Genomic DNA, 23,925 nt, shown 5'->3' on the forward strand with positions numbered 1-23,925 from the left:
CTACAAGAGAGAAAAAGGAGACCTCTGTGGCTCAGGAGCAGAAAAGGAACATTATAAAAACCACATGTTTCAGAATCTGAAATCCTCCGCCTATTGTCCCCATGAGGGATCTTAGGATGCATATGATATCAAAGAGGTGACAGGCTTTGAGGGTGAGAAGTGCCAGCCCTCAGGAGGCCTGACCGTCCACGGCAGCTCCATGTTTGACATCTTTCATGTTTCCTAGTATGATGACTAGGAAGATTCTGGGAGATCAAAGCACCAAAGGCTTGGACCCCAAATCTCCTGATTCCTTCAGAGAAGTGGGAAGGCTTCGTCTTAATTAAGGCTCCTTAGAAGAGGATGTTCTTGGCCTGGAAAGAGGACTCCATTCTGCTGGGTCTTTGTCCTTGTTTCCTGGTGAAGGAAGGAGTCTGTACTAAATTCCAAACTATGCTGGATTTGCTTTTTCTTATGTATTATCCAGAGTTCAGATAGTTACTGTCTCTGTGGCTAATACGCTCACCACCCAGGGGTGAACCCAGAGGAAAGAATTTACTCAAATTTGAACCAAGTTGGAACCAAGAAGGGACCCTCTGGGCTGCTCCACTCTGGATAGAGTCCATACTATGTTTGGTGAGTGGGTGGTGGCCCCAGCCTGGCCACGTGGAAACTACAGCTGAAATAGAACCAGTGAGTACCCACCCCTTCCTTCCAGGACCCCGCATTCTCCTCCTACAGAGAAGAGGACTTCAAGTCTCGAGCATTCTGCTCTATCACTTTCTTCTCTAGCTGCCAAGTGCATACTGAGTGCTAATAACATACCTATTTGGCCAAGCTCATAGGGATTGTTTATTTAAATGACCACCACACCTACAAGGAAAATCCAACTAAAAGATATAAAAATATCTGCCCTAATGTTGCATATTGGCTGCTCATCAGAATTTCACAGTTTCGATATCATGAGAATTCTGCACTGGCTGGGAAAAACATTAGTAAAATTTATATAGAAAGAGTGATGGTGCAAGATTCATTTACATTCATTTATTTAAAATCAGGACATTAAAAAAGAGTGGTTTCGGGATGGAGGGAGGATGTATGATGAGGTAACACATTCATGGACAAGACAACTGCCCATGTTTTACGCAGTGTTAAGCCATGAAGATTTACTTAAAAATAAACAATCAGTGCTGAAAAAAAATTGACTGCCACATCAGAAACTGCAGTACTTAGTACAGACTTCCTATTTCCCGTCTGCCTTACCTCCTCCATCCCTCAGTGACTTGCCATGCCTCACGCACAGCCCCAGGAAATCCAGACTATGCTTGAGTGAAAATTGCAATTAGAGCTTTATTTTCTCTCTCTGTAGCAACTTGTGAAATAGATAGCGAGGATGGAGGAATGGGGATTGAATGAGGGCAGCAGCTAAACCGAAGGTCCTTTGTCATCTGGCAGCTTCTGGAGGACATGTAGACTCCCAGCTGCATAATTCTTTGTAGAGAAGCAATGATAATAATATCCCCCATGCCATTCACTACTTCTCTGAGCAGTCTCTGTGGCAGTACAGTTAACTTTTTGTGGGGGAAGTGGTTATTAGGTTTATTTCATTAATTTATTTTAGTGGAGGTGCTGGGGACTGAACTCAGGACCTCGTGCATGCTAAGCATGAGCTCTACCACTGAGCTACACCCTCCCCCTTCAATTATCTGCATTGGTTTGGGGCTTCTCTCTATAATTCTGTCAAGCTGGGTAGACTCTGCTTCTTGGCTTTATAGCTGAGCTAGGGTGGAATTCAGTTTGGTTCAGAGAAAGTTTATGTGTGTATGTATGAGAAAGAAAAAGAGAAAATATCTGCCCTCCAGGATCGGTCATGCATTTTAATTGAATTATCCGCAATTTTGGGTTTTTAATTTCTCCAGTTCGTAAAAGTAATCAAGAGTAGCCTGCGGTGCTGAACGGGTAGATGTGAATAATGGAAAGCAGTAGAGAATCAGTATGTCCTTCTTCAGGTAAATTCTAGTCTCAAAGTCCTGTGGGGTTTACAACTTAGAGTCACTAACTAACCAGCTCATCAGAGAATGACTTGTCAGCACCACCATCATTTTCTTTAATGAGGTGACACTGTGGTGTTGGCACCTGGGGGACTGTTTGCCCATGGTGATCTGGCATGTAGTGGTCCCGTGTTCCAGGCTCTCAGAGCAGCTTATGCCAGGATTCTGCCCACTCTTGCAGCTGGCAGCCTCGGAGACCCCGCAGATCACTTCCATGGAGCCATAAATGAAGTTGTTACTTGACTTGCATGACCCATTAGCTTCTGAAACTTTTCTCCAGACTGTCACGTCATTGTAGTGCTTTTTGTTACTAACTGGACCACTTCTTTGGGGGAAGCTATAACACAATCTTCTGAATGTCAGTAATGAGAACGACCTCACATCGTTGGACATACTGAGGCTGGTATTTCTATCTAACAGAGTCCAATTCATTAAAACCACAACGGTCTGCTTTTCTTGGTCACATTTTGCCGTGTCATATTGCATCTCTTCCTCTAAAAATTCTTCTTTAATTACCTCCGTTATACTTTCTGGAGCTCCTGCAAAAACCAACCATAGGCCAAGTCGCAGCAGAGAGAAGGTCTCCATCTCAGATCTAGGGCAAACTCTTCTGCAGTAAAAATTAAAAGAGATGAAAAATAAGGAAAATGTTAGGAGGATAGCTGTCTTTTCCTTATGACATTCCCAGGGTTGACCCGTACTTGTAAGTTAATACTGTTATATCTGTTAATGAAAGTATGATGCAGTGAGAAGACAATCTATCAGCTGTGGCGTCTGAAGACCCAACTTCAAATCCCTGCTTATCTACTGACAAAAATTTATTCTACCTCGTTCAACTAACTTCAGTTTCCCCTTGTGGGAAAAAAAAGGAAATATGAGAATTATATAAGATAATATGTATAAAGTGCCCAGAATCATCTCGTTATTTCTCTGCCTTTTCCCCGTGTCTGTAATCTCATCGGTAGGGTCTGTAGTCTCCATAGTGGTCACAGTGATTTCGCCCAACGCGGTCCTCACTACCGCTGTGTCTCCTCAGCCTCACACAGTTCCTGGTACAGGGTAGCCACTTAAAAAAATACGCAATGCTATTTTCCCTCTCGCTCATCTCTTTTCCCACTGAGTCTCAGTCATGGGATTTCGGTCTTTACCAGGTCCTTTGGCAAGTAGATCCTCTGGAGACTGATTCCAGCTGGTTGCAAGGCAAGAAGTGAAATTGTATTTGTTCTCTGGGAATTCCTCTTATTGGGTCTCACAGGGGAAGGAGGGGCAGAGAAGCGGGCAGGCAGAGCTGTGTGAGATGAGGCAGAGAAGGAGGAGATGATGTGGGACCAGTGATGCTCGGAGAGCTGAACAAAGGGTCCATCTGGTTGTCAGGATTCCGGCGACCTGGGCAGCACCACTGCTTCCTCTCCTGTGACATCTTCCCTGTCTATTTACACTTTAACCCAGAGTAATTTTTTTTTTGTTTTTTTGCTTTTTTGAAAGCCTATAGCATGGGTAATATTTCACTTGATTTTATTTGGGGAAGGGTAGGTAATTAAGTTTCCTTATTTATAGAGGTGTTGGGGATTGAATCCAGGAACTCATGCATGCTAAGCACATACTCTACCACTGAGCTATACCTTCCCCGCTTCTTCTAATTTTTTGAATCTAGTTGATACCTGTTAGTCTTTTCTTCCTCTTATGAAGGCTGAAAATTCCTTGAGCCTGGAGCATAGTCTCTGCTTCTCTTTATTTTGTACAGAATCAAACACTGAAATCTATACATACTAGTCTCTCAACAGTGTTCATTAACAAAATACCATGGCTCGACTAGCATAGAAAATCCTTTACTTGAGGTCAGTGCTGGAAAACTCATAATGGGAATCCCAGAAAGAGTGGTTATTTAGGGTAATAATTCTCTCTCTTGGTCTAGAAAGATCTTTTTTTTTTCTTTTTTCATGTCTCCCACCTCTAAAAGCCTCCTGCTCTTATATTTCCTGCATTTTTTCACTCACCTCCTAATCACCACCCCTTCCAATTCCCTCAGTACACTACTTTCTTCAGAACACCACTTGCAGTGACACTATTTCAGAAAACTCCAGATATTCTTCATTGCCTACACAGGGGTAATCTAATCCCCTGAGGCCATTTAGTCAAAAACTCTACATGATTTAATCCCAACCTACCTGTTTTTAATTAGAAAGAGGGAGTTTAGGGGAAGAAGGGATGAAAAAGCAGTGAGAAGGAAAGAAAGGACAATAAAACCTAGGGAGGGGGGTAGGAAAGGAATTAGAATTCAGAACATAGAAACAGAGGACTAGAGGACGCATTTCAGCTACTTTTGCCCAGGAAATGAGGCTGCCACCAGGACCCAACATGTTGTGTGACAGGGACCACCTGTCCCTGCCCAGCACCTATCAGATGCTGAGGGCTCTGCTTCCTTGGTGACATCCAAACTCCCATGAAGACAACAGGGACAATGGGATTCCCACAGAGAAATGAGTAAAGGAACTCAGCTACAAAAGGGCCACCCCAGAGGGGTAAGCCTCTCCTCACAAGGTTGCCAAGTGTCCTCTACCCATGATTGTCACCCTCTTCTGTAAGTCTAATCAGTGTATTAGAACTTGATGTTTACCAGAGTTAACAACTAGCAGAGGTGAACCTCCTTTTTTGACCTGACCTTGAGTTGAATCCAGATAAATAATGTGATAGTCGAAGTCTCTCAGCTGAAAAGATCAGAACAGAGAGGGCCTGCTAAGCTTGTGCACAGCCTACGCTCACTCTAGCTCACCGTGTGAGTTTCTGGTTCTCACAGGGTTAATGTGTCGTAGCTCAGAATTAGTGACCTCATAATCTGGCCCTTACTTGACAGTTACCCTATTTTTCCCTTACTACTCCCCAGTACTAACCACCCCACCCCACCCCATCCCTGCACCCACTGGCAACTCCAACAAGGCCAATTGCTATACTACCTGAAATAGAATTGAGGAGTAATAGACCTGGAGAGAACCTCAAAGATGATCTCAGCCCTTCACTTTACGCATGAAGGAACCGATACTCAGAGAGGAACAGAATTTAATCAAGTCCCCAGAATTAGGAGCCTCTCTTTCCTTTCCTTCTCTTCCTTCACCCTCTTCCTCTGTGGTACTCTGCCCGTAGCTGAATGAGGAGGAACTAAACAAACAGTCCAGCTGTAAGAACTAAAAGCAGAAAGGAATTGGTAGTCTGACTGCCCTGTGGGGATACGAAGAGGAGACAGACTGAACCCTGAGGGGCTCCTTCCCTCCCTGGGAAATCCTTATCCATTTCTTCCTAGTCTTTCAGGGAAATGACTTCTGACCCATCAGGCTGCTTCTGATCCCCGTTTCCCTTTCTTTCAAGGCTCAGAGGCAGCCGCTGAATAGGAACAACTTGAGTTATATACACCATCTTTAGAGAAGATCTTTAGGCATGACCCCAACTGCCTCTACATCCAGGATCAAGTCTGGGGTTAGTGTGGAACGAATGAGGTCCTCGCTGCAGTTACAAAATTTAAAAAACCCAACAGTCAAAATAAATAATATTTTATTGCAACATTTAAAAATCAGTTTAATGTAAAATAATCCCTGTTGAACAAATATCAAAATTTTAAATAACAGGATCTGACCTTGTACTGGCACAACCCACATACTCCGCTTCATCCTAAATCCAGCCCTGTCAAATTGGGTCTTGATTTAAAATTCAGCTCTTGTGTTCATCAGGGATATTTGAATTAATTTTCATTTCTAAAGATATTATTTAAAAATATTTATCTATATGCCTCGGGGTTTTTTGGTGCCCCTTAAATTTTGCATATGTAGTGAGTCCTTCCCTCACCTTACCTCATCTCAGTCCTATGTGGGATGCAGTGTTGGCTTTCATCAAATGACCCAAAGAAAAAGGACAAGGAATTAAAACACATGTAGAGTTTATGGTTTAATTCAGCAAATTTTTATTGAAGCAGAATAAAAAAGATGCCAGCTCAGCAAAACTGGAAGGATACATGCATTACCAGCAGCTACCCATTTCACTCAAGGCATTACCCCATGTCCACGGTTCAGGTGTGCCTCGGAAGAGCCAGCACCAGTGCCTCTGAGAGAGGAGACCAGAGATGGCAGACCCAGGTGCTGGTCCCATGTTATTCAACATATCTCTGGATTTTAACTGGCCCCATGCCATCACATGTGACAACAATAAACCCCTCTATGGGGGAAATGTGGTAACTGCAGGCAGGGTATCTGGTGCCTTCAGTGAGCTTACAGACTGTCATTTTGAACTTGGTCTCACTCTGGAAGCACAGAGTGGTGGAATGGTTTTGGCAAGCCACCTTCCTGCGAGAATTGCAAACGCTATTAATATTTCGAGGCCTCTCATGGATGAAGACATGCTCCTTTTTGCAGGTGTTGTTGGGTTCCTTGATGACTCTTTCTAAGATCATGTGGTTGCAGTACCTTACGGGAACATCACTCTGAGGGTAGTCCACATGCAGGTGCTCTATGGTCATTGCCACTACGTCCTCATTCAGCTCATTTTCCCAGAACAGAAGCAACAGGAAAATTATCACCATTAGTAGCATCAGGGGTAAGAGGTCCTTCACATCTTTTGCTCTAATTCCTGTAGAGTAAGAAGAGACAAAGTATCAGAAGATAATCAGATTCTGCCAGCCCAGTCCCTTGACTTTGCTCCCCCATCCTTCGGATATTTTATTTCCTTCTCTCTGCTAATGAAATCATGCTAACCCTGCAAGATCCAGCAGAAGGTTCAGCTTCCCAAGAAAGCCCTTTCTGACCATTTCAGCTCTCAGAGTTTGGCACTGAACTCTAATTATTCCTGGTGTTTTGTGTTTGTTGGCTTCCACAATCTCCTTGATAGCAGGTGTGTCATCTATTTCTCCTGAATCCATCAGAGGGCTTAACGTATAGCCAAACATATAGAAGGTATTAAAAAGTACCCATTCCTGATTATTTTATTCCTATTGCTGAATGACTTTCTTTCCCATAGTTGTCTTAACCTTAATTCCACCCAATTCAATATGCCCTTAGCTGTATACTAATCCATTCTTCCCAATTCCTTCCCAATCTCTCCTCCTGTTGACCCCGCTTGACTCTGCGCTGGATCCTCTCACCTTTCCGTTTTGCTGTAGCTCTCCCAGGTAACATATCCTTTTGATCATGGATCTGAGAAAGTCCTTTGTGTCTCACTGTTCGCAGACAATAACTGGTAGGGAGCCAGCTGAGTGTGGGGAGGGCCAAATTGGAAAGAGCAGAAAGGGAGGGGCGTGCAGGGGAGTGTGCTTGGCTGCCTTCGGAAAGAAGAGAAATGACTTTTGGGTAAGGCAGGTCCTGAACGTGTCCTCACTAAACAAGCATGGACTTTTCAAAACATTTAAGTCTTGAAGGGTGCCACACACAGCACTATTTCCCATATTTTCATCAGTCTTTATGCAAACCTGTGAAATAGCTATTGTTTCCATTTCGTTAATGGAGAGTTATGAAAGTTTGAAAGTCTCAGGGGAAGATGAGAGATGGCAGGAGCAATAAGACTCTCACCTTCTCGGTGCTTAATGCCTGAACTCCAGTTTCAGCCAGTGTCATTCCCACGTGGTGCCCAGGACAGAGCTGAAACAATTCCCTGACATTGACATCAGTCTTGATAAAGCCCTGGACTCTTGGAGAGCATGGCAATGGTTTCCAAATTCTACTGAACATTGGAATTTCCAAGGCATTTTTTAATGCCACATCGAGGCATTCTGCTTTAATTGGTGTTAAGACTAGGGCTTTGAAATTATTAAAAGCTTCCCCAGTGATTCTATTTTTAAATCATTTTTTTTAAAATTAAAGTATAGTCAGTTACAATATGTCCATTTCTGGTATACAGCACATATGTACATATATTCATTTTCATATTCTTCTTTGTTAAAAGTTACTACAAGATATTGAATATAGTTCCTTGTGCTGTGCAGAAGAAATTGTTTTTTATCTATTTTTATATACCCAGTGATTCTAATAAGCAGCAAAATTTAGGAGCCACTGAATTATAACGTGCTTGGAAGACCTACACTGAAAATTAGTCGATGAGGGCTTGGTTAAAAGATAGTGGCTCAGGTATTGAGATGATAGAATTCTTTTTGTTGCCATCATCTCCCTGTCTTTGACATAGGACGGGGAAAATGGAATTAATTTTATCACTCTTTGCCCTGAAATGATTTCTATTTTGGAAAGACAGCTACATAGTCTCCTTTGTATGTATCTATGTCTTTGGTAAGAAGAAAGCGATTTGGGAGTTAAAAATGATCTAGAAAGGACAGAGAATCCAGGAAAAGATTTCAACGAATATATCTCTTTCTATGCAACAAAATCAGAAGCATAATTCCAGACCACGAAAATGAACAACCAGGAGGTTATTTATTTACTTTCCAAAAACTTTCATCCTAGCTGTTCTTTCACAATTCAAACTGTTCTGTTTTGGATGTGTTGCAAAATGCCACAAAGATAAAAGTGCATCACTAATTGTTGAACTTCTCAGTTAAATTTTGATTTGTACACCACCTTTCAGAAACATTTCTATTGCATAAAAAGAATTATATCTATATATTGTAACTTGTTCAATATTTTCTGCCAGGACCTCCAAGTAGCTAAATTACAGATATTATACTAAGTTTACAAGCAAGGAGTTCAAGCTTTGTTACAAAATTTATCCTCAACTGAGGCAGGTAAACCCTTCTCAACATTTCAGAGTATTACCCTCCCAAAATAGAGTTGATGCTGAGTTCAAACGTTAAATAGTGCTGACAGCCTTGGAGAAAACATTTGTAATGCCTAAAACTGACTAAGGATTAACATCTAGATATAAAGAACTCCTTCATATCAACAACAAAAAGACAGAAAACTCCAGAAGAGAAAAGATTATCAAACGTTATGAAAAGTCAATTTTAGAAGAAGCCAAAATGGATGATGAACAAGGCTTAACTTCATTTGTCGTCAAATACATGGAAATTAACATAACAAAGAGATATCGATTTATAACCATCAGATTATCAACAATTAGACAAACTAATATCAGGTGCTGGAAAAATGTCAGTGGGCATGAAAACTGGTGTGGCGATATAGGAAAGTAGCCTGGAAGTACTGGATGAAATTACGAATGAATATAGTCTGAGACTTTGTAATCCCAGCCTGGGCATGGACTCCAACAGAGCTCCTCTGGATGGAGTGTGTGCCGGGATGTTCATCATGGTATGATTGGTAGCAGAAAAGAGCTAGGAGGCAACTTAAGTGTCCCTCATGAAAGGAATGGACAGGTGAAGATGTGTTCCATGCATGAAATAATATAAAGCAGCTTCAAATAATGTGCTAGATTTACAAGTAGTAGCATGCATAGAACTCAGAAAACATGCTGGTGTGTGAAAAAAAAAATAAGTAAGAAACAACGAAAATCATTTCCAGTTGATTTAAATTTAAAACATGCATGCTCCAAAATAATACAACTTATTTTCCAAGGACATCCAAGATATAAATAGGGTGGAAGAATGTGGATTAAATACTCTGGGACAGCTGCCCATGAGATGAGAAAAATAGAAACAGGGATAAGGAATAAAAGGGAAAAATAAAATTGAACAAAGCAAAAGAGAGACCTAGCATGGGCCACAAACAGAATATGATAAACCCAATTCTGTGCACCTGAGGTGGGAAGAGAGGAAGGAAGGAAAGAAGGAAAGAAGGAGGGAGGGTGGGAGGAGGAAGAGGAGAAGAGAAAGGAGATGGAGGAGGAGGGGGAAGGGAAGAGAAGGGAGAGGAAGAAAAAGGACAGGGAGGGAGAACCTGGGCCTATTTCCAGATGGCTGCATTTGACCTAAAATTCCCACCACCCTCCCTTTGCTGAGCCTTAGATCAGCCATCGGAAAGAGGCAGAAGACTGCAGGAAACTAGTATTAGTGTCAGGATGTAAACTAACGTTAGTAATTCCCTTAATGATTCATTTTGTCCAATGCTCTACTCCAGAGTTGCTAGAAACCTAGCCAGCTCCAGTCTTGTCTGAGCCCAGGCAGCGGCCTCGGAGGGACAGCTGAGGAAGTGGACACTCACTCCGGATACCTTCAGCTGCCACGTACGAAGCTCGACTGTGTTGAGTCCACCAGTGGAGAGAACACATGGAGACAGAGAGACGCTCAAAGAGCTCCAGCTTCTCCTGCTCCCACGGGAAACCGGAAGTTGCTCACGTCCTATGGATGTGGTTGGCTACCCTTGCAACCTTCTGTAACTGCCCAATGCCACGCTCACCATAAAGCCATGGAGCAGATTGTATTTTCCCCCAAATGGCCACAAAGTACCTTCCATCGCACAGTGTCTTCCAGGACCTTACCACTCCCCCAGCAAGAGGCAGAGTCTCTGTCCTCTCCTGAGAACCTGGGAGGCTTCTGTGCCTGCCTCCCTGATCCAGCGTGGTGTGGCCTCTGAGACAGGCTGTGGTTCTCCTAGGACAGTGGCTCTGGGCCCCATGTAGAGGGCTGACTGTGCTGAGGCCACCACAGGGCAAGGCCACAAGGAGAGAGATGCCCAAATTCCTTCTCCTGCTTCCATCCCTGTGAATAAAACCATGTGTGAGAACTCAAGCAAGAACTGCCTAGCTGCGCCCAGTCCATCTCCAGATTCAGGACCAAATAAAGTCACTATTGTTGTCATCCACCATTTTGGGCTGATTTGTAACGCAGCAATAGACAAACAGAAGAGAGGGCTCACCACTTTGCCAGATGTCCCCGAGCAAATCCAATTCCACAAAGTTTTAGCAAATAATAGACACCACTGAAGCTCTCTTGGATATACAGTATAGGTTGTCACACAAACAATAATGCAAAACTAGTGTTTAAAATCTCCATCGACTGTAAAACCCCCCAAAGTTCCCTTTTAACTCTCCCGTCTCTCTCCACCTCTGTCCTGGGAGCCTCCCCTCTCCGTGGTGCCAGGTCTTCCATGTCTCCTGGATTCCACCTGCCCCTCCGTGCCCCCTACCTTCACATCAGGCACCCTGGGACCAAATAAGGACCCTTCCTGAGCATTGATTCACTTTTGAAAAATCAGTGAAGTATTGTAAGTAACAAATATTTTGCCACGTAACGGATATAGGTCTTATTCTACAAACTTGGGCAAGCAAATTTACATCACCTTATCGATTCTATAGCAAGTGAAGACTTGCTGAATCTTCTGCCCTGCTAAGCTGGGGAGAAATCCAACTTAGCCATTATTACAGTTTCTTCTTCCTCCCAGGGACCCAGAGGGATCTGGAAAGAACACTGCTCTTGCATCGTGGGACCTGTACTGGCCAACAGCACTAACCAAGGGACAAACATTCTTATTAGCTTCCCTTATAAAAACTCCTTGAGTACAGGACCCAGGATCCTGACTCATGGTTGTACTAAAACTTGATTTCCTGAGCCACCTACTATATAGGATTTTTGTCACCTCCTGTAGGGAACTTTTATGATTCACGTATTATTTCATTCAACAAATATTTATTGAACACCTACCTGTGCCAGACACTCGGGGTACATCAGTGAAAAGACAAAGATCCCTCTCTCCCTACTGATTCTGAATCAATCTCGTAATAAGGAAAATTGGTAATTAAAATGTAAGAATTGCATGTTTATTTTGCCCAGCCTGTAGGAACTATATTTCAGGGTAACCAAATAGCTTTCATGTGATAAGGGAAAGTTCTTTTTTTTAAATTAATTTTTATTGAAGTATAGTTGATTTACAATGTTGTGTTAGTTTCAGGTGTACAGCAAAGTGATTCAGTTATACACATACATACAGATTTATATTCTTTTTCATTACAGGTTATTATAAGATGTTGAATAGTTTCCTCTGCTATACAGTAGGTCCTTGTTGTTTATCTATTTTATATATAGTAGTGTGTATCTGTTAATCCCAACTCCTAATTTATCTCTCTCTCGAAGTTCTTTAGAGAGGAACAATCACTAATAAATATGAAAAAATTATACAATTAGAAAAGTCATTCTTTTATAATCATGAATGAAATTACTAAGTCAGATAGAAATTAGTTGGTAGGTGAGAAAACTATTAGGAGAGAAGCCTATGGGAAACTTTCCAGTGAAGACCTGGCTGCCACTGCCACCACACTCTGGAAAGTGAAAAGCTAGTTATTACATGCCTCTTAATATGATGCTGTAGGAAGTACACAGCACTGTTCAGAAAGTACCCTTGCCAAACAACTGAACCTAAATTAATTAAGCCTTAGACTTAACTTCCAGTGTATAGGAAATAAAGGAGAATGAGGCACAAGTTAAATAAGACAAGGAAGCAGTAAGACAAATCCAGGATGTCAGACATTCAGACATTCTACCCGATGCCTGACCAGTTTCTTCAACAAGGGGCACAGAAACAAAGACGGAGAAACTATTACAGAGTAAAAGAATCTTCAGATTTTGAATCTGACTAGAATTTGAATATGGACTGGGCATTAGATTATATTAAAATGTATTTTAAGTTTTTATAAGATGCTGTAATTATAGAGAAAAATATTTATTTTTAAGATATACTCAAAAGTGTATGAGTAAAGTTACGTACTGGCAAGTATTTTCTTCCAACGAATAAGGAAAAAAGGAAAGAAGGAAGAAAGGAAGGGGAAGGAGGAAGCAGGCAGTGGTGGAGGGGAGTGGGAAGCAAATGTGGCAAATGTTTAATAATTATTGCTTTTGGGAAGATAAGTGGAACAGGACCCATAACACTTATTCTGTCTGCTTTTGTGTATATTTGCAGACATTTATTTTGAAAACCTTAAAATTCCTGCTCACATGGAGCTTACATCTAATGAAGGGAGATAGGTATATAGGAAAAGAAGCCTAATCAATCAATACTTTAGCGCTTTAGAAGGTAAGTGCGATGCAATTTTAAATAGAATTATCAGAGTAAGTCTTGTCATTACAGGTTTCCGCTTCCTCCTTTCTAACCAAACCCCAGTATTATTTAAGAATCTCCTCTCATCTCCAGCTCTGGGCATGGATTCCAATGCCTCTAAGTCAATCAGGGGAACGCCACTCGTGGGAGGCCGAGGGGAAGCGAGGGCTATTCAGCTAGAAGTTTTGGAAAGGGCCTGCACAGGGGGAGGATGGGCTGCTGTAACAAAGTCATCACCCACACTTCAGTGACAACGAATTCAGAAGGGTAGTTCTCCCTTATGTAAAAGTCCAAAGGAGGCACTCCAGGTTCTGCTCACACAATCATTCAGGAACTCAGAATCATTCAAACATACCTTTCCAAAACAATTAAACCCTTTTCTAAAGGAAACATCTAATATTTAACTCAAGTCTATTGTGTGGAGGGTACCTATCAGGTTACGTCTTCAGCCGTTTTCTGATGTGACTCTCCCTGTCTGTCTGTAGCTTGGTGTACAGACACACCCCTGATCCAACCTGACCAATGAGATTTTCTTGGGACGTGAATTTGTAATTCTGAACCCAGAAGCACGAAAACGGGTGTTGATTATAGAGTCACAGTGATGGTGGATTCACACCCCAGTCCCTATCTGCTCTAGCCTTGTGTTCTTTGAATAGGTCAGGGGGCTCCTGCCTGGGGTGTCTGTCTGGCCGCCCCCTCTGCCAGATGCCCTTCCCTCCTTCAAGTCTCTTCTCAGCGAGGCCCACACAGAACAGCCCATCTGAAATTGCAACCCCCACCCATGCCGAACTCACGCTTCCATGTTCTACTTTTTCTTTTGTATTTCATTCTTACCTTCTAATATGTTATATAATTTACACTTTTATTTTGTTTGTTATTATATTCTGTGTCCCCTTCCCCTACAGCCATCCTAAAAGTAGGCTCCACAAGGGCCTTACTTTGAATGAGCAGTGTGCTCACCGCAGGGAGGAAAGCATTTCCAACTCCTCAACCCTCCCCCAGATTCTGACTCACGGCAGCAGTGAAGGGTGTGCTGTGATGTAGCGCTAAGTGCTGGTGTTTAAATGCCCTCTAAATAAGAACCTGGGAAGCTTATCTCAAGAGCATTAAGTAAGAAACGGAGGGGGGGTGGGATGGATGAAGGAGCAACAGCAGAGGCGGTGGCTCTTCACTCATCTTATTGACTGGATGTAGCGTAAGCAGTTGCTGAGCACACATTCCGAGCCGTTCTGGACTTGGTTCACCCAGAGCTCCTCTGGCTCCCTTGATTGTATACAGTGGGGTCTTGGAGCCAATGGCCTTGAGGGTTGTTTACAGTACTGCATCTGTCTTTGAAAAATAAAGGTTATCAAAAGAAAAGCAGTTCATTATATTCAAATACATGTACATTTGCTTATATCCCCTGGACCTACTGATAAGGGAAGAGCAAAGATGTACATATATATGTAAACTTTAGAAAATATTTTCAAATAACGCAATTTATTATTATTAGTAGTAGTATATTTATTATTAGAGTATATCTAATGATCCTAAATGCTCTTAATTGGCCAAGACCCTTGCCTTATTCCAAGTATCCTTTTTTGAATATCCTTTATTATTTTTGTTAGCTTTTATGTAAATTCCTAGGCTATGGGAATATCCATATATACACCTGGTTTCGGAAAAAAAGAAAAAAACAAATCTAAGAAAAGATCATCATTACACATTTTCCACTTTGTTAGTGGTTAGAGAGACCCTTGAATTGGAAAACCCACAAGCGTGTGGGCAAGCCTCCCCTCCCATTAGATACATGGGTCCTTGCCCACCGACTGAGAAAGAATTCTCAGTAGAGGGACAAAGTGAAAAAGGAAGCTGCTTTATTACTCAAAGAGAGAAGTTTGAAAAAAAAAAAAAAAAGAAGAAAAAGAAGAAGAAAGAAAACAACTGGGAGGGGGGAGCCGTCAGCCAGGTGGCCGGTCTCGTCAGCTCCAGCCTCGGCTTGGGCGGCGGGGCCTTCCCTGCCATCCTTATCTTCACTCTGGTGGTGCCAGTCACCTTCTGTCACTGGCTTTTTCCCCCTGGAGCTCAGCCCTGAAACAGAAACTTTAGTAGGAGAAAGAGAACAAAGAGATACTGGGGTGTGTCCTTGGGATCAGTGTAGCAGCTGTGGGACATAGAACGTCCTGTTGCATGGCTATGTCCTTGGAACAAAGGAGTCAGCTGCGGGATAAGAGAAACAACCTGTTTTTTCAACAGCCTGGCATTTTCTTTCCCTTGCAGTTAGTCAGCCAACGTCAGTAAGCCTGTCTAATCACCTCTCTCAAAATGGCTGCTAATGACAGCAAACTCAAAGACATGGTAGTCTAAAGAAGATGGTAGCTTATTTCTCACGTAAAAGAAAGCCTGGGGGAGTTAGCCTAGGATTGGTGAGGTGCTCCAAGGAGCTGGCTTCTTCTCTCCTAGTGGGTGGTTTCCATGTCATGGTCCAGAAGGCTGCTCCAGAAACAGCCATCAGGTCTGAATTCCAGCTAGCATCTAGCAGAAAGGTACAAAAAGGGCGTGGCGATGCCTTCTAAGGATGCATCCCAAAGTTTCACAAGCCATTTCCACTTACATCTCATTGGCAATAACTTGGTCAGGAAATCACATCCAATTGCAAGGGACACTGGGAAATGTAGGGTTTATTCTGGGTGGGCACGTGCCCAGCTAAAATCCTGGCTTCCTCTTGCTAAGGAAGAAGGGGACAAGAAACAATGAGGACAACTCGCAGCATTTTTCCTCCTTGTCTTCAGGTAAACATTGCTCCGGGAGATGATGATGAGTGTGCTTCAAAAAAAAAAGTTTCCTGATCTAAAGCTTAAGAAACATTGTTAATTACATCCCTTTCCTTGCAGTCACAAGATTCACTTTGAGAAGCCTAGCATTCGAGAAGCTTGACTAATTTCATTTAATTCAGGATTTTACAAATTGATTCAAGCCTGGAGCTTCATTTGAGGGGCACCACTATTAACATCCTAAGGAATAGGGTTCTAGAAAAGAACATTTCCCTAACTGATCTTCCCAGACAGGGGGACACGGCAGAGATGGCAAACTAGGAGCCAGGCATCTGAGTGGGAACCAAGGGAATGTAACTTACATAGACCCAGCGTTTTGGACTTGGGGAATTGCCCTCCCTCTAACAATAATCCAAGCCCCATCCTTCATTGCTGCTGGGACTCCAGTTCTTTTCCCCAAATGTTTTAGAAGCTCTCCGAGGAGTGCTTGTCTCTTGTCTGAAACAGACGCTCCAGACACCCTCTCTGTCCATCCCTGGCTTCTCGTAAGTGCTTCTGCGTGGTGTCTGCTTCATCTTCCTCCCAAAGCCTGGATCCAGGCCCGGCCCTGTATTCTCTAGTACAAGGATATGGGGTTTAACAGACTTTCTGAAAAAAAAAAATCTAATTACAGAAGAGAAAAAAATCTTAACTCTGATTCCCACATCTACTAGTCTTACCGTCCACCAGCAGGCCCTTCACAAGGAGCCCCTTTCAAATTGGCCATTTCCTTGGCCCTTCTGATATGGGCGTGCTTCTTCTCGTATTGTCCCCTATTTTATATTTCCTCTGCCTCAAGTCCTGGGCCCCCCGCCCATCTATAGTGGTGACCACAGAGTTTCTATGGAGGACGGCCTGCCTGGGAGACGGTGATCACACCACAAAAGGAGGCGAGGGACACTCATCTTTCTTCTCTCCCAGACGCCCTGTGCCTCTGGAGAGCCAGAACAATGTGCCTGTTTGCTCTAGCACACTGCCTGCTGCTCACAGGAGATCAAAAAGTGTTTCTCGAATGGATGAAAGGGTAAAAGATTTCAGATCTTTCTCTTCTTCTCCCACTAACTAGCTGTGTGATCTTGGGAAAGCCATATCCCAGCTTATTCATTTCTAAAATGGAGGTGGTGGAAAAGAATAAAGGAAGAATTTGACTACCTTGAAGGTCAATTTCTGCTGTCGCAAACGAAGGCGCTGAGCTCATTTGAAATGACCCCAATGGCTATTCTCTGAAAAGGACAACTCTCTGGCTACCTCTTCTATTCCCGCCGCCCCCAACCCCAGGGAAGTAGCTCCACGATCTCTGCCTCCCAGCCTGAAGTCAGGGTGAGCAATGGGTGAACGGGGAGCTGGCCCCTGGGCGTCGGCCCAGAAGTGGGGAGGTGGAGCCGTGACTCAGGATTCATTGGCTCCCTTTGGCAACCGCAGAGCTGTTTCCTAGACAAGCTATTAACAGTATTAACAGCAAGATTCAGGCAATACTGTCACAAGCCTCCGGGCACTCTTCCGACTGCCCTCCCACTACCTCAGTTGTCTCTCTGTCCAGGTGAGGTGGACAGAATGGAGCCTGAATCTGTCCAGGAACAACCTGCTCCTGCTCTGGGCAGGGCATGCTCTGAGTCAGAGGCTCTCAACCTCAGCTTTGCAGGTACAGCCCCAGGCTGTGCACAGGCTATGAACCCGAGAGGCGGAGGTCCTGTACTCCCTTGAGGGCAAACCAAGCATTTTTTTTTTTTTTGGTAACTTGACTTGTATTCTTGAAATGACTGCCGCAGGTGATAGCCCAGGGGAGGCCAGGTTGAGGGGAGGTTGACCTAAGCATGTCTTACAGCTACTAGTAGGCCCTTCAGTTTCCCATTTCTGAGAATGCTTTGATCACGGCATGTCTGTCTTCTTGTATGTGTCCCCAGGCTAAGTCCTCAGCAGTTTCCTTTGAACCCTCACTGAGGAAGGCGCATCAACTCAGCCTTCCCTACAGCGCCTCCAAGCCCATTCACCCCGTCCATACCAGCTCCAGCTCTGCTCTCCTCCTGGGGGTCCATTCCAGCTTCCCTGAATATCAGATATGATTCCTGGAAAGCAGATGAACGATAGCCCCCTGACCCCAAATAATCGCCAAGGCCCTAAAGAACCCAGAAGCAATTCAAAAATAAACAGTCAAAACTGAAACAGAACAAAAAGCCACCACCACCACCAAAAAAAAAAAAAAAAAAAAAAAAACACCCTTCCTTTTCAGAAGGCCCCAGCTAGAGCAGAACCAGCAGTGGCCTGGGAGTCGTGAAAGCTGGGCTCCTATCTTCATGTTGGCTCTGCCACTAACTAGATCTGTGTCCCCGAGCCTAATTCCATGGGCCTTGCTGACCTCCTCTGACGTGGTTGGGAGCCAGCAGGGCTGGCGGAAGGCAGGCGATAAAAACAACTAACAAGTTTTGGGTTGGTAAAACACATCCAGCCGGAACCTTCCCTGGTGCACGGCTCTGTGGTTGCTTTATTAGAAACCTGCATTCAATATCTTGTAATAACCTTTAATGGAAAAAAAAAACTGAGTATATGTATGTATATGCATGACTGGGATATTGTGCTGTTCACCAGAGAGAGACACATTGTAGTTGACTGTACTTCAGTAAAAAAATGAAAAAAGAAACCTGAAACTGGGCTCCCCGTGGCTGTTTGTTAACTCTACTATGCCACAGTCATCTTTAAAACAACAGCAAAAAATCGAATCCTGTGCCTGTGCTATCCTCCCCCAGCCCCAGAACGTGTCAGTGGCTTCTTTTCCTAAGTCTTAAAATAATGACCACGGTCCTCACCTCTGTCTACCAGGCCTTACATAGACAGCCTGCCCTCAGATCACTCTCCCTCCCTCTCTATCCCTCTTTCCACTCCCCTTTTCAGTTTCCTGAATTCATTAGGCTTCCTCCCAACTCAAGGTAAGACAGGAAGGAAGGGGGCAGGGCATGGCCATTAAAGGAATGACACAGGAATTAGCGCCAAGATGGCAGAAAAGTCAACTCCCAGTAGACCTTGAGGTCCAAGATGGCAGGAGAGTCGACTCCAGTGGACCTTGACCTTCATTACACACACTGTAATGCGTCAGCATGGTGAATGACACACCCACAAGCACCAGGACAGTTCCCAGGCTAACCCTGAAAGGTCAAAAAGGGGGTGGTGGCCCAGTGCCTGGGAATTCTCCGTCCCTTCCCCAAAGTAGTTGGAATAAGCTTCTCACTTGTGAGTGTATAAAAACAAGCAACACTGCACCTTGCGGCTGCTCTCTCTTGCCTTCTAAGCTGTCTGCACTGTCTGTGGAATGTGAGTCTACTTTTACTTTAACTCCCCACCCAATCCATACCTCATGGCCTTTCTCTTGCCTTCTGAGATGGCCTGCACTCTGTCAATGGGGTGGATGCCTCTCTGAATGAATCTACGTTTATTCAACTATGGCTCATTCTTGAACTCTTCCCTGCATGAAGCCAAGGACCCTCACTTGATGGGGCGCATCCCAGGGACTTGTCTGGGACCTGGTCATGGCCATCTTCTCATGCCCCATAACTTTCCCTGTATCAAAAGTTTTTGACATCCAATTCCCTCCACTCACCTTACTCCACTCACCTCTCCCCATTCTGCCTGGTTAAATCTTAACGTGTTCCTCCTTTCCTTAGACAACCTTCCCAGAAACTCCAGGGTAAGTGAACAGCCTCTGTTTTGCTTTCATCATACGTTGTACTTTACTTCAGGGGCCCTTATCACTGGCATAATAAATTAAACTATATCTTGGATTTTAAAAAATTACCTATCACAACAAAATAATAATAAACTCAAAAAATGGTTTGATAAATAAAAAAATTACCTGATTGTTTCATGAGGACAGAAACCACATCTGTCTGGTTCCCTGCAGTAATCTCTGTTCTAAGCACCATGCCTGGAATACTGCAGATGTTCAACAAATGTTTGCCCGATAAATGTTCAGTAAATACTGATTGCATGGAAGGACGCATGAGTGAATGACCTAAAAGAATTATATTTTACTCTTCAGTGATAGTGTCCAAGAACATGCTATTCTTTGCAAAGCTCAATAATCTGCTTTGATCATTTTGGTGGGACCCTGTGGCACCATATGGGCATGAGATCGGGAAGACCAGTGAAAGGAAAGGAAAATGTTGATTCACTTCTACTTACTTCTCAAGGCCTTAAATCTATGATTGTCCCTCTGAACCCTCACCTTTAGCTGTTAAAGACCAATTCAAGCATTTTACTAGTGGATGCTAGCTCTGTTTTCTGCTTTCCCTCTACATCCATGGGATGCCATCTACTTTAATAAGCAGTTCAGCTTAATCCCATGAACACCATCTCCCTGGACAATAACACAGCTCTCGCCTCCGAATAATGTACGCAGAAGGATCAGCAAAAAGTAATGAGGTCCCCAGAAATTAATTTTTAATGTGCAATCTCTCCTTAAAGACCCTAAAGGGAAGACCCGTGGTAGTATTCGGTTTGTCCACAAGGGGGCAGAATCTGCCTTGCCCTCAGAGCTCCTGGGAGCAGAGACACGTTGCCTGTTCATACATACTGTTTTTTTTTAAACTTTAATTTTTATTTTTAATAAAGTTTTAATGGTGGTACTGAGGATTGAGCCCAGGACCTCGTGCCTGCTAAGCACGCACTCTACCACTGAGCTATTCTCACCCATCCCCATACATATTTTGTGACCATCAACATGTTCTCGCCACCTGTTCCATATACTCCTCCCGGCATCCTCCCCACATGCAAGCAACGTTTGCTTAGGACTCACAGTCACCGTGATCCCTCATCACAAAACCTGGTCAAGTGAAGTCGATGAAGTCCTGTGGGGCTATACAGCTTCCTTCCTAACCTTAGTTTTCCTCTTCCCCTGCAGTCCCCCTGTTGTGGACTTTTGTTCCTCATTTTCTTAAATCAGTTATTTTACAGACTCTTACAGAATGGTGCTGCTCGATGCAACCTTACAGTGTGACCCCAGGACACCATCTGGTTCAGAAGTTGCCCAAAGCCAGAAAAGCCTGGAGCAGCCCTGTACTCAGCAGCTCTGCTCAGAGCAAGTTTGCAACAGGAGTCAATGGCACTGATGCACAATTTACAGCTGCCGAGAGCCTATGCTCTTTCTTTATGTCCAGTTGGAAGAACTTTGCAAAGCTTCTGCAAAGCATGAGTAGGTCCATACTGGGGCCCCAAAGGAGAGCTGCCACGGAATATATTTCAGGCATGGCTCCTTTCAGCCTTTCCCAGAGGGTGGCACACACAGAGGATTCCCCCCACTGCACGGGAGCCCTCTATTCAAAGCCCCCGATATCTCCAATCTCCTTATCTTCCCCAGTATCACAGGACCAGGTATTCCTTCAAAGTTCGTATAACTTTCTGATTTAAAACATTTCACATCAATCATTAAACAAATATTTATTGAGGATCTCTTAGGTGCTAGGAACTGTTCCAGCCTCTGAGATTTCAGTAGTAAAAGAAAAACAAAAATCACCGTGTTCTCATGGAGTTTCCAATCTAGGGGTGGGGGAGGGAGAATTAATAAAAACAACAGTAGCAGCATCAGCAGCAAAAGTCAGGGGCTGGTATGTGCAAAGAAGAAAATTAGAGAAAGGGGAATAGAAAGCAAAGGGGTTACTACTTCATACAGAGTAGACAGAGAAGTCCTCTCTGATAACGTCTGAGCAGAGGTCTTAAAAGCAGTGAGAGATTGAGCCATGCAAGTCTGAGGGAGATATGATTCAAAGCAGAAAGAAGAGCGCATGCAAAGGCAATGAGGTGGGATGTCTGAGGAGAGCTGGAGGCTAATACAGTTGGATTGCAGCCAGTAAAGGGGGAGAGTGGTAGGAGGTGAGGTCGAAGAAGTGAGGGGAGTCCAAGAAATGGCAACATCAAGCCGAGATTTTTAAAGCCATGGCAAGGAGCTTTGATTTTGTGCAGAATGAAATAGACATAAACCAAAGGGTTTTAGGAAGAGCAATGATGAGCTCTGACCTAGGTTTTTATAGGCTCATTCTGCATGGCCTGTTGAGAATAGGCACAAGAGGCAATCAGGGAGCCCTACTAAGGGGCTACTGCCATCGTGCAGGGGAGAGGTGGTGGTGCTTTGGAATACAGTGATGGTGGTGGAGGAGGTGGTGGTGAGAAGTGTTTGGAAATGTTCTAAAGGAACAGCCAACATCATTTGTTAAAGGATTGAATGTAGATTATGAGAGAGAGCCCTAAAGGATGTTTCCAAGGTGGTTTGTTTTACAGTTCTTCCGAATAACTGCAGTACTAGAACTTAAATACTTGGCAGCATAACTAAGGGTGAAAGGAAAATACCTGTGGTATCTAGATCTTGTCCATCAGGTGAGTCAGGGCACATCTGACTGAAATAAGAGGATGTGAGCCCTGCATACCCAGCTTGTAGGGAGGGAGTTAAGGGTGAAGGGCTTGAACCTAGGGTCTACCCCTCATATAAGGAATGAAAGCCGCCCCCTCCATGCACACGCATATCCATCTCAAATAAAGCAGGCTGAACCACTGGGCTGCCTCTTTTCTCTTGGAGCTTCCTGATCTTAGCACAGTCTTTCTGTGGCTTGGGTAAGTAAGGAGGATCACAGAAAGAAACAGTCTGGCATCTGATTGGACTCAAACTAAACTAAGGAAGGCAAAGTACCAGCTGGAGGAAGGTGATTCTGAGGAGGATGGAGTGGGATCCAGGATGCCTGGATTGACTGGGATACCTGGTAAGTTCTCCAGCTGTGGCCTATAGAGCAACAGGGTAGCATCTGTATCTCCCAAGCCAACCGTAATGAAGCTTGGGGATCTTTTTTAAAAATAACCATGCTGGACCCCATCCTCAAAGACTTGAATTTAATTGGTTTGGCGTTGGATCCCGAGGTGACCAATTAAACAGTTTTACATGAATCTAATACGCAGACAGGCTTGAGCCTCACTGGTGAGAAGTTCCTTCCCAGATGCTACATCACCGGCGACTCCCACACCCCGAGGCTCACACACAAGGGCCCTGGAATGTTAGGCTTGAATGAAGAAGAGAGTCTAGACTTTCTGTGACCAGGCTGGCCTGCAGAAGCCCCAGCACCCAGAGGGCCCTCGTGCTTACAGTGGCGGAATATTGAGGGTTACGTGAAACGGTTAATGTAAAATACGCCTTCCTAAGTCCTGAACCAACAATTCGTGAATAATTTTAAAAAACTGCAAAAGAGAAGTGATGGTTGGTTTTAGAAATAATAACTTTGTAGAAGAAATACTATGTAAAATATACGTAATAATGTCTATTGACTGGTATTTATCCTCCTGATTTAATGACATGATAAGGAGCTTTTGTCTAAAGATGAAGGTATAGATCTACAATACTGGAGTATAAAATGGCGTTCATACAGAATTATTAGTTACAGAAGGTGCTTGCTTAACGTGGTTGGTGTTTTACTATCACTCAGTCAAAGGCTTTACGGGAGGCAGGAGAAAGCAGCTAAAGAGGGAAGAAAAACAGGGCTCGTCCGGGATTTGAACCCGGGACCTCTCGCACCCTAAGCGAGAATCATACCCCTAGACCAACGAGCCACACATATGGGAAGTATCAGTCTCTAAATTGTAGTAAAGAAACTTCTAGCCACGTCCACCGTTGTAAAATCTTTTTTATAAAAACATCTTTGGGCACGGGTGACACCCAGTGGAGGAACAGATTCCTGCATCCTCTCGTCCAAATTCCGAAATGTGTGTCCCTAGACTACAGATCTTGTTTAGAAAAAGAAAATTCAGGATCAACGAAAATAATTGTGCACCATGTTTTCGCTTCCGAGTGAGCCACAGGTGCTGCAAGAGTGGTGGCAGGCAATCGCACGAGGGACGGTCACAGGCTGAGAGGTGATCCCGTGGCCGTGGGGAGGGGAGAGAACACGCGTTGCCCGCAGGGCGTCTCCGTGGCGGTACCCGCCGCTGTGCCCTCTGCCGGCCGGAGAGCGCAGCCCAGGTCGGGAGGTTTCTTCCGGTCCTGGCACACAACCGACCGGCTCCTGGGCTCGGCCAGGCTGGGACGTCCATGGCGTGCTCTGGAACTCAACTCCGGGAGAGCTTCCGCGTCTCCTCCCAGAAGATCCAGGCGCCTTCTCGCCACACGACCCCAGCCTCAGCATCCTTCACGTAGCGAAAGCTCTCGACATGTGGCGCCCTCCG

General features: G+C 44.1%; 2 protein-coding genes and 1 non-coding gene across 3 annotated transcripts; all 3 read right to left on the reverse strand.

Annotated features, from left to right (window-relative positions):
* Positions 1 to 1,831: 1,831 nt before the first annotated feature.
* On the reverse strand, positions 1,832 to 4,782 carry RNASE11 (ribonuclease A family member 11 (inactive)). Its single transcript, XM_006218134.2, has 2 exons — positions 4,693 to 4,782; positions 1,832 to 2,640 (listed from the first exon to the last, which is right to left on the reverse strand). Exon 2 carries the CDS (start codon positions 2,616 to 2,618, stop codon positions 2,019 to 2,021), a length of 600 nt encoding a protein of 199 aa, XP_006218196.1. The 5' UTR covers positions 2,619 to 2,640; positions 4,693 to 4,782; the 3' UTR covers positions 1,832 to 2,018.
* A 1,189-nt stretch (positions 4,783 to 5,971) lies between these two features.
* On the reverse strand, positions 5,972 to 7,231 carry RNASE12 (ribonuclease A family member 12 (inactive)). The gene is made up of 2 exons (XM_006218135.4): positions 7,156 to 7,231; positions 5,972 to 6,644 (listed from the first exon to the last, which is right to left on the reverse strand). The coding sequence occupies exons 1-2, from the start codon at positions 7,187 to 7,189 to the stop codon at positions 6,169 to 6,171; spliced, it is 510 nt and encodes a 169-aa protein (XP_006218197.2). The 5' UTR covers positions 7,190 to 7,231; the 3' UTR covers positions 5,972 to 6,168.
* A 16,010-nt stretch (positions 7,232 to 23,241) lies between these two features.
* TRNAP-AGG (transfer RNA proline (anticodon AGG)) lies at positions 23,242 to 23,313 on the reverse strand. The gene has a single exon. It is a non-coding gene; the product is annotated as a tRNA-Pro (tRNA).
* Between the last annotated feature and the right edge of the window lie 612 nt (positions 23,314 to 23,925).

The sequence above is a fragment of the Vicugna pacos genome, chromosome 6 (genome assembly GCF_048564905.1).
Source record: "Vicugna pacos chromosome 6, VicPac4, whole genome shotgun sequence".
NCBI lineage: Eukaryota > Metazoa > Chordata > Mammalia > Artiodactyla > Camelidae > Vicugna > Vicugna pacos.

Excerpts from the sequence above, each read along its gene's own strand:
- RNASE11 (XM_006218134.2), bottom strand. The coding sequence starts at position 2,618 with ATGGAGACCTTCTCTCTGCTGCGACTTGGCCTATGGTTGGTTTTTGCA.
- RNASE12 (XM_006218135.4), bottom strand. The coding sequence starts at position 7,189 with ATGTTACCTGGGAGAGCTACAGCAAAACGGAAAG. Across the intron at positions 6,645-7,155 it reads AGCTACAGCAAAACGGAAAG|GAATTAGAGCAAAAGATGTG; the intron begins GTGAGAGGATCC and ends CTTACTCTACAG.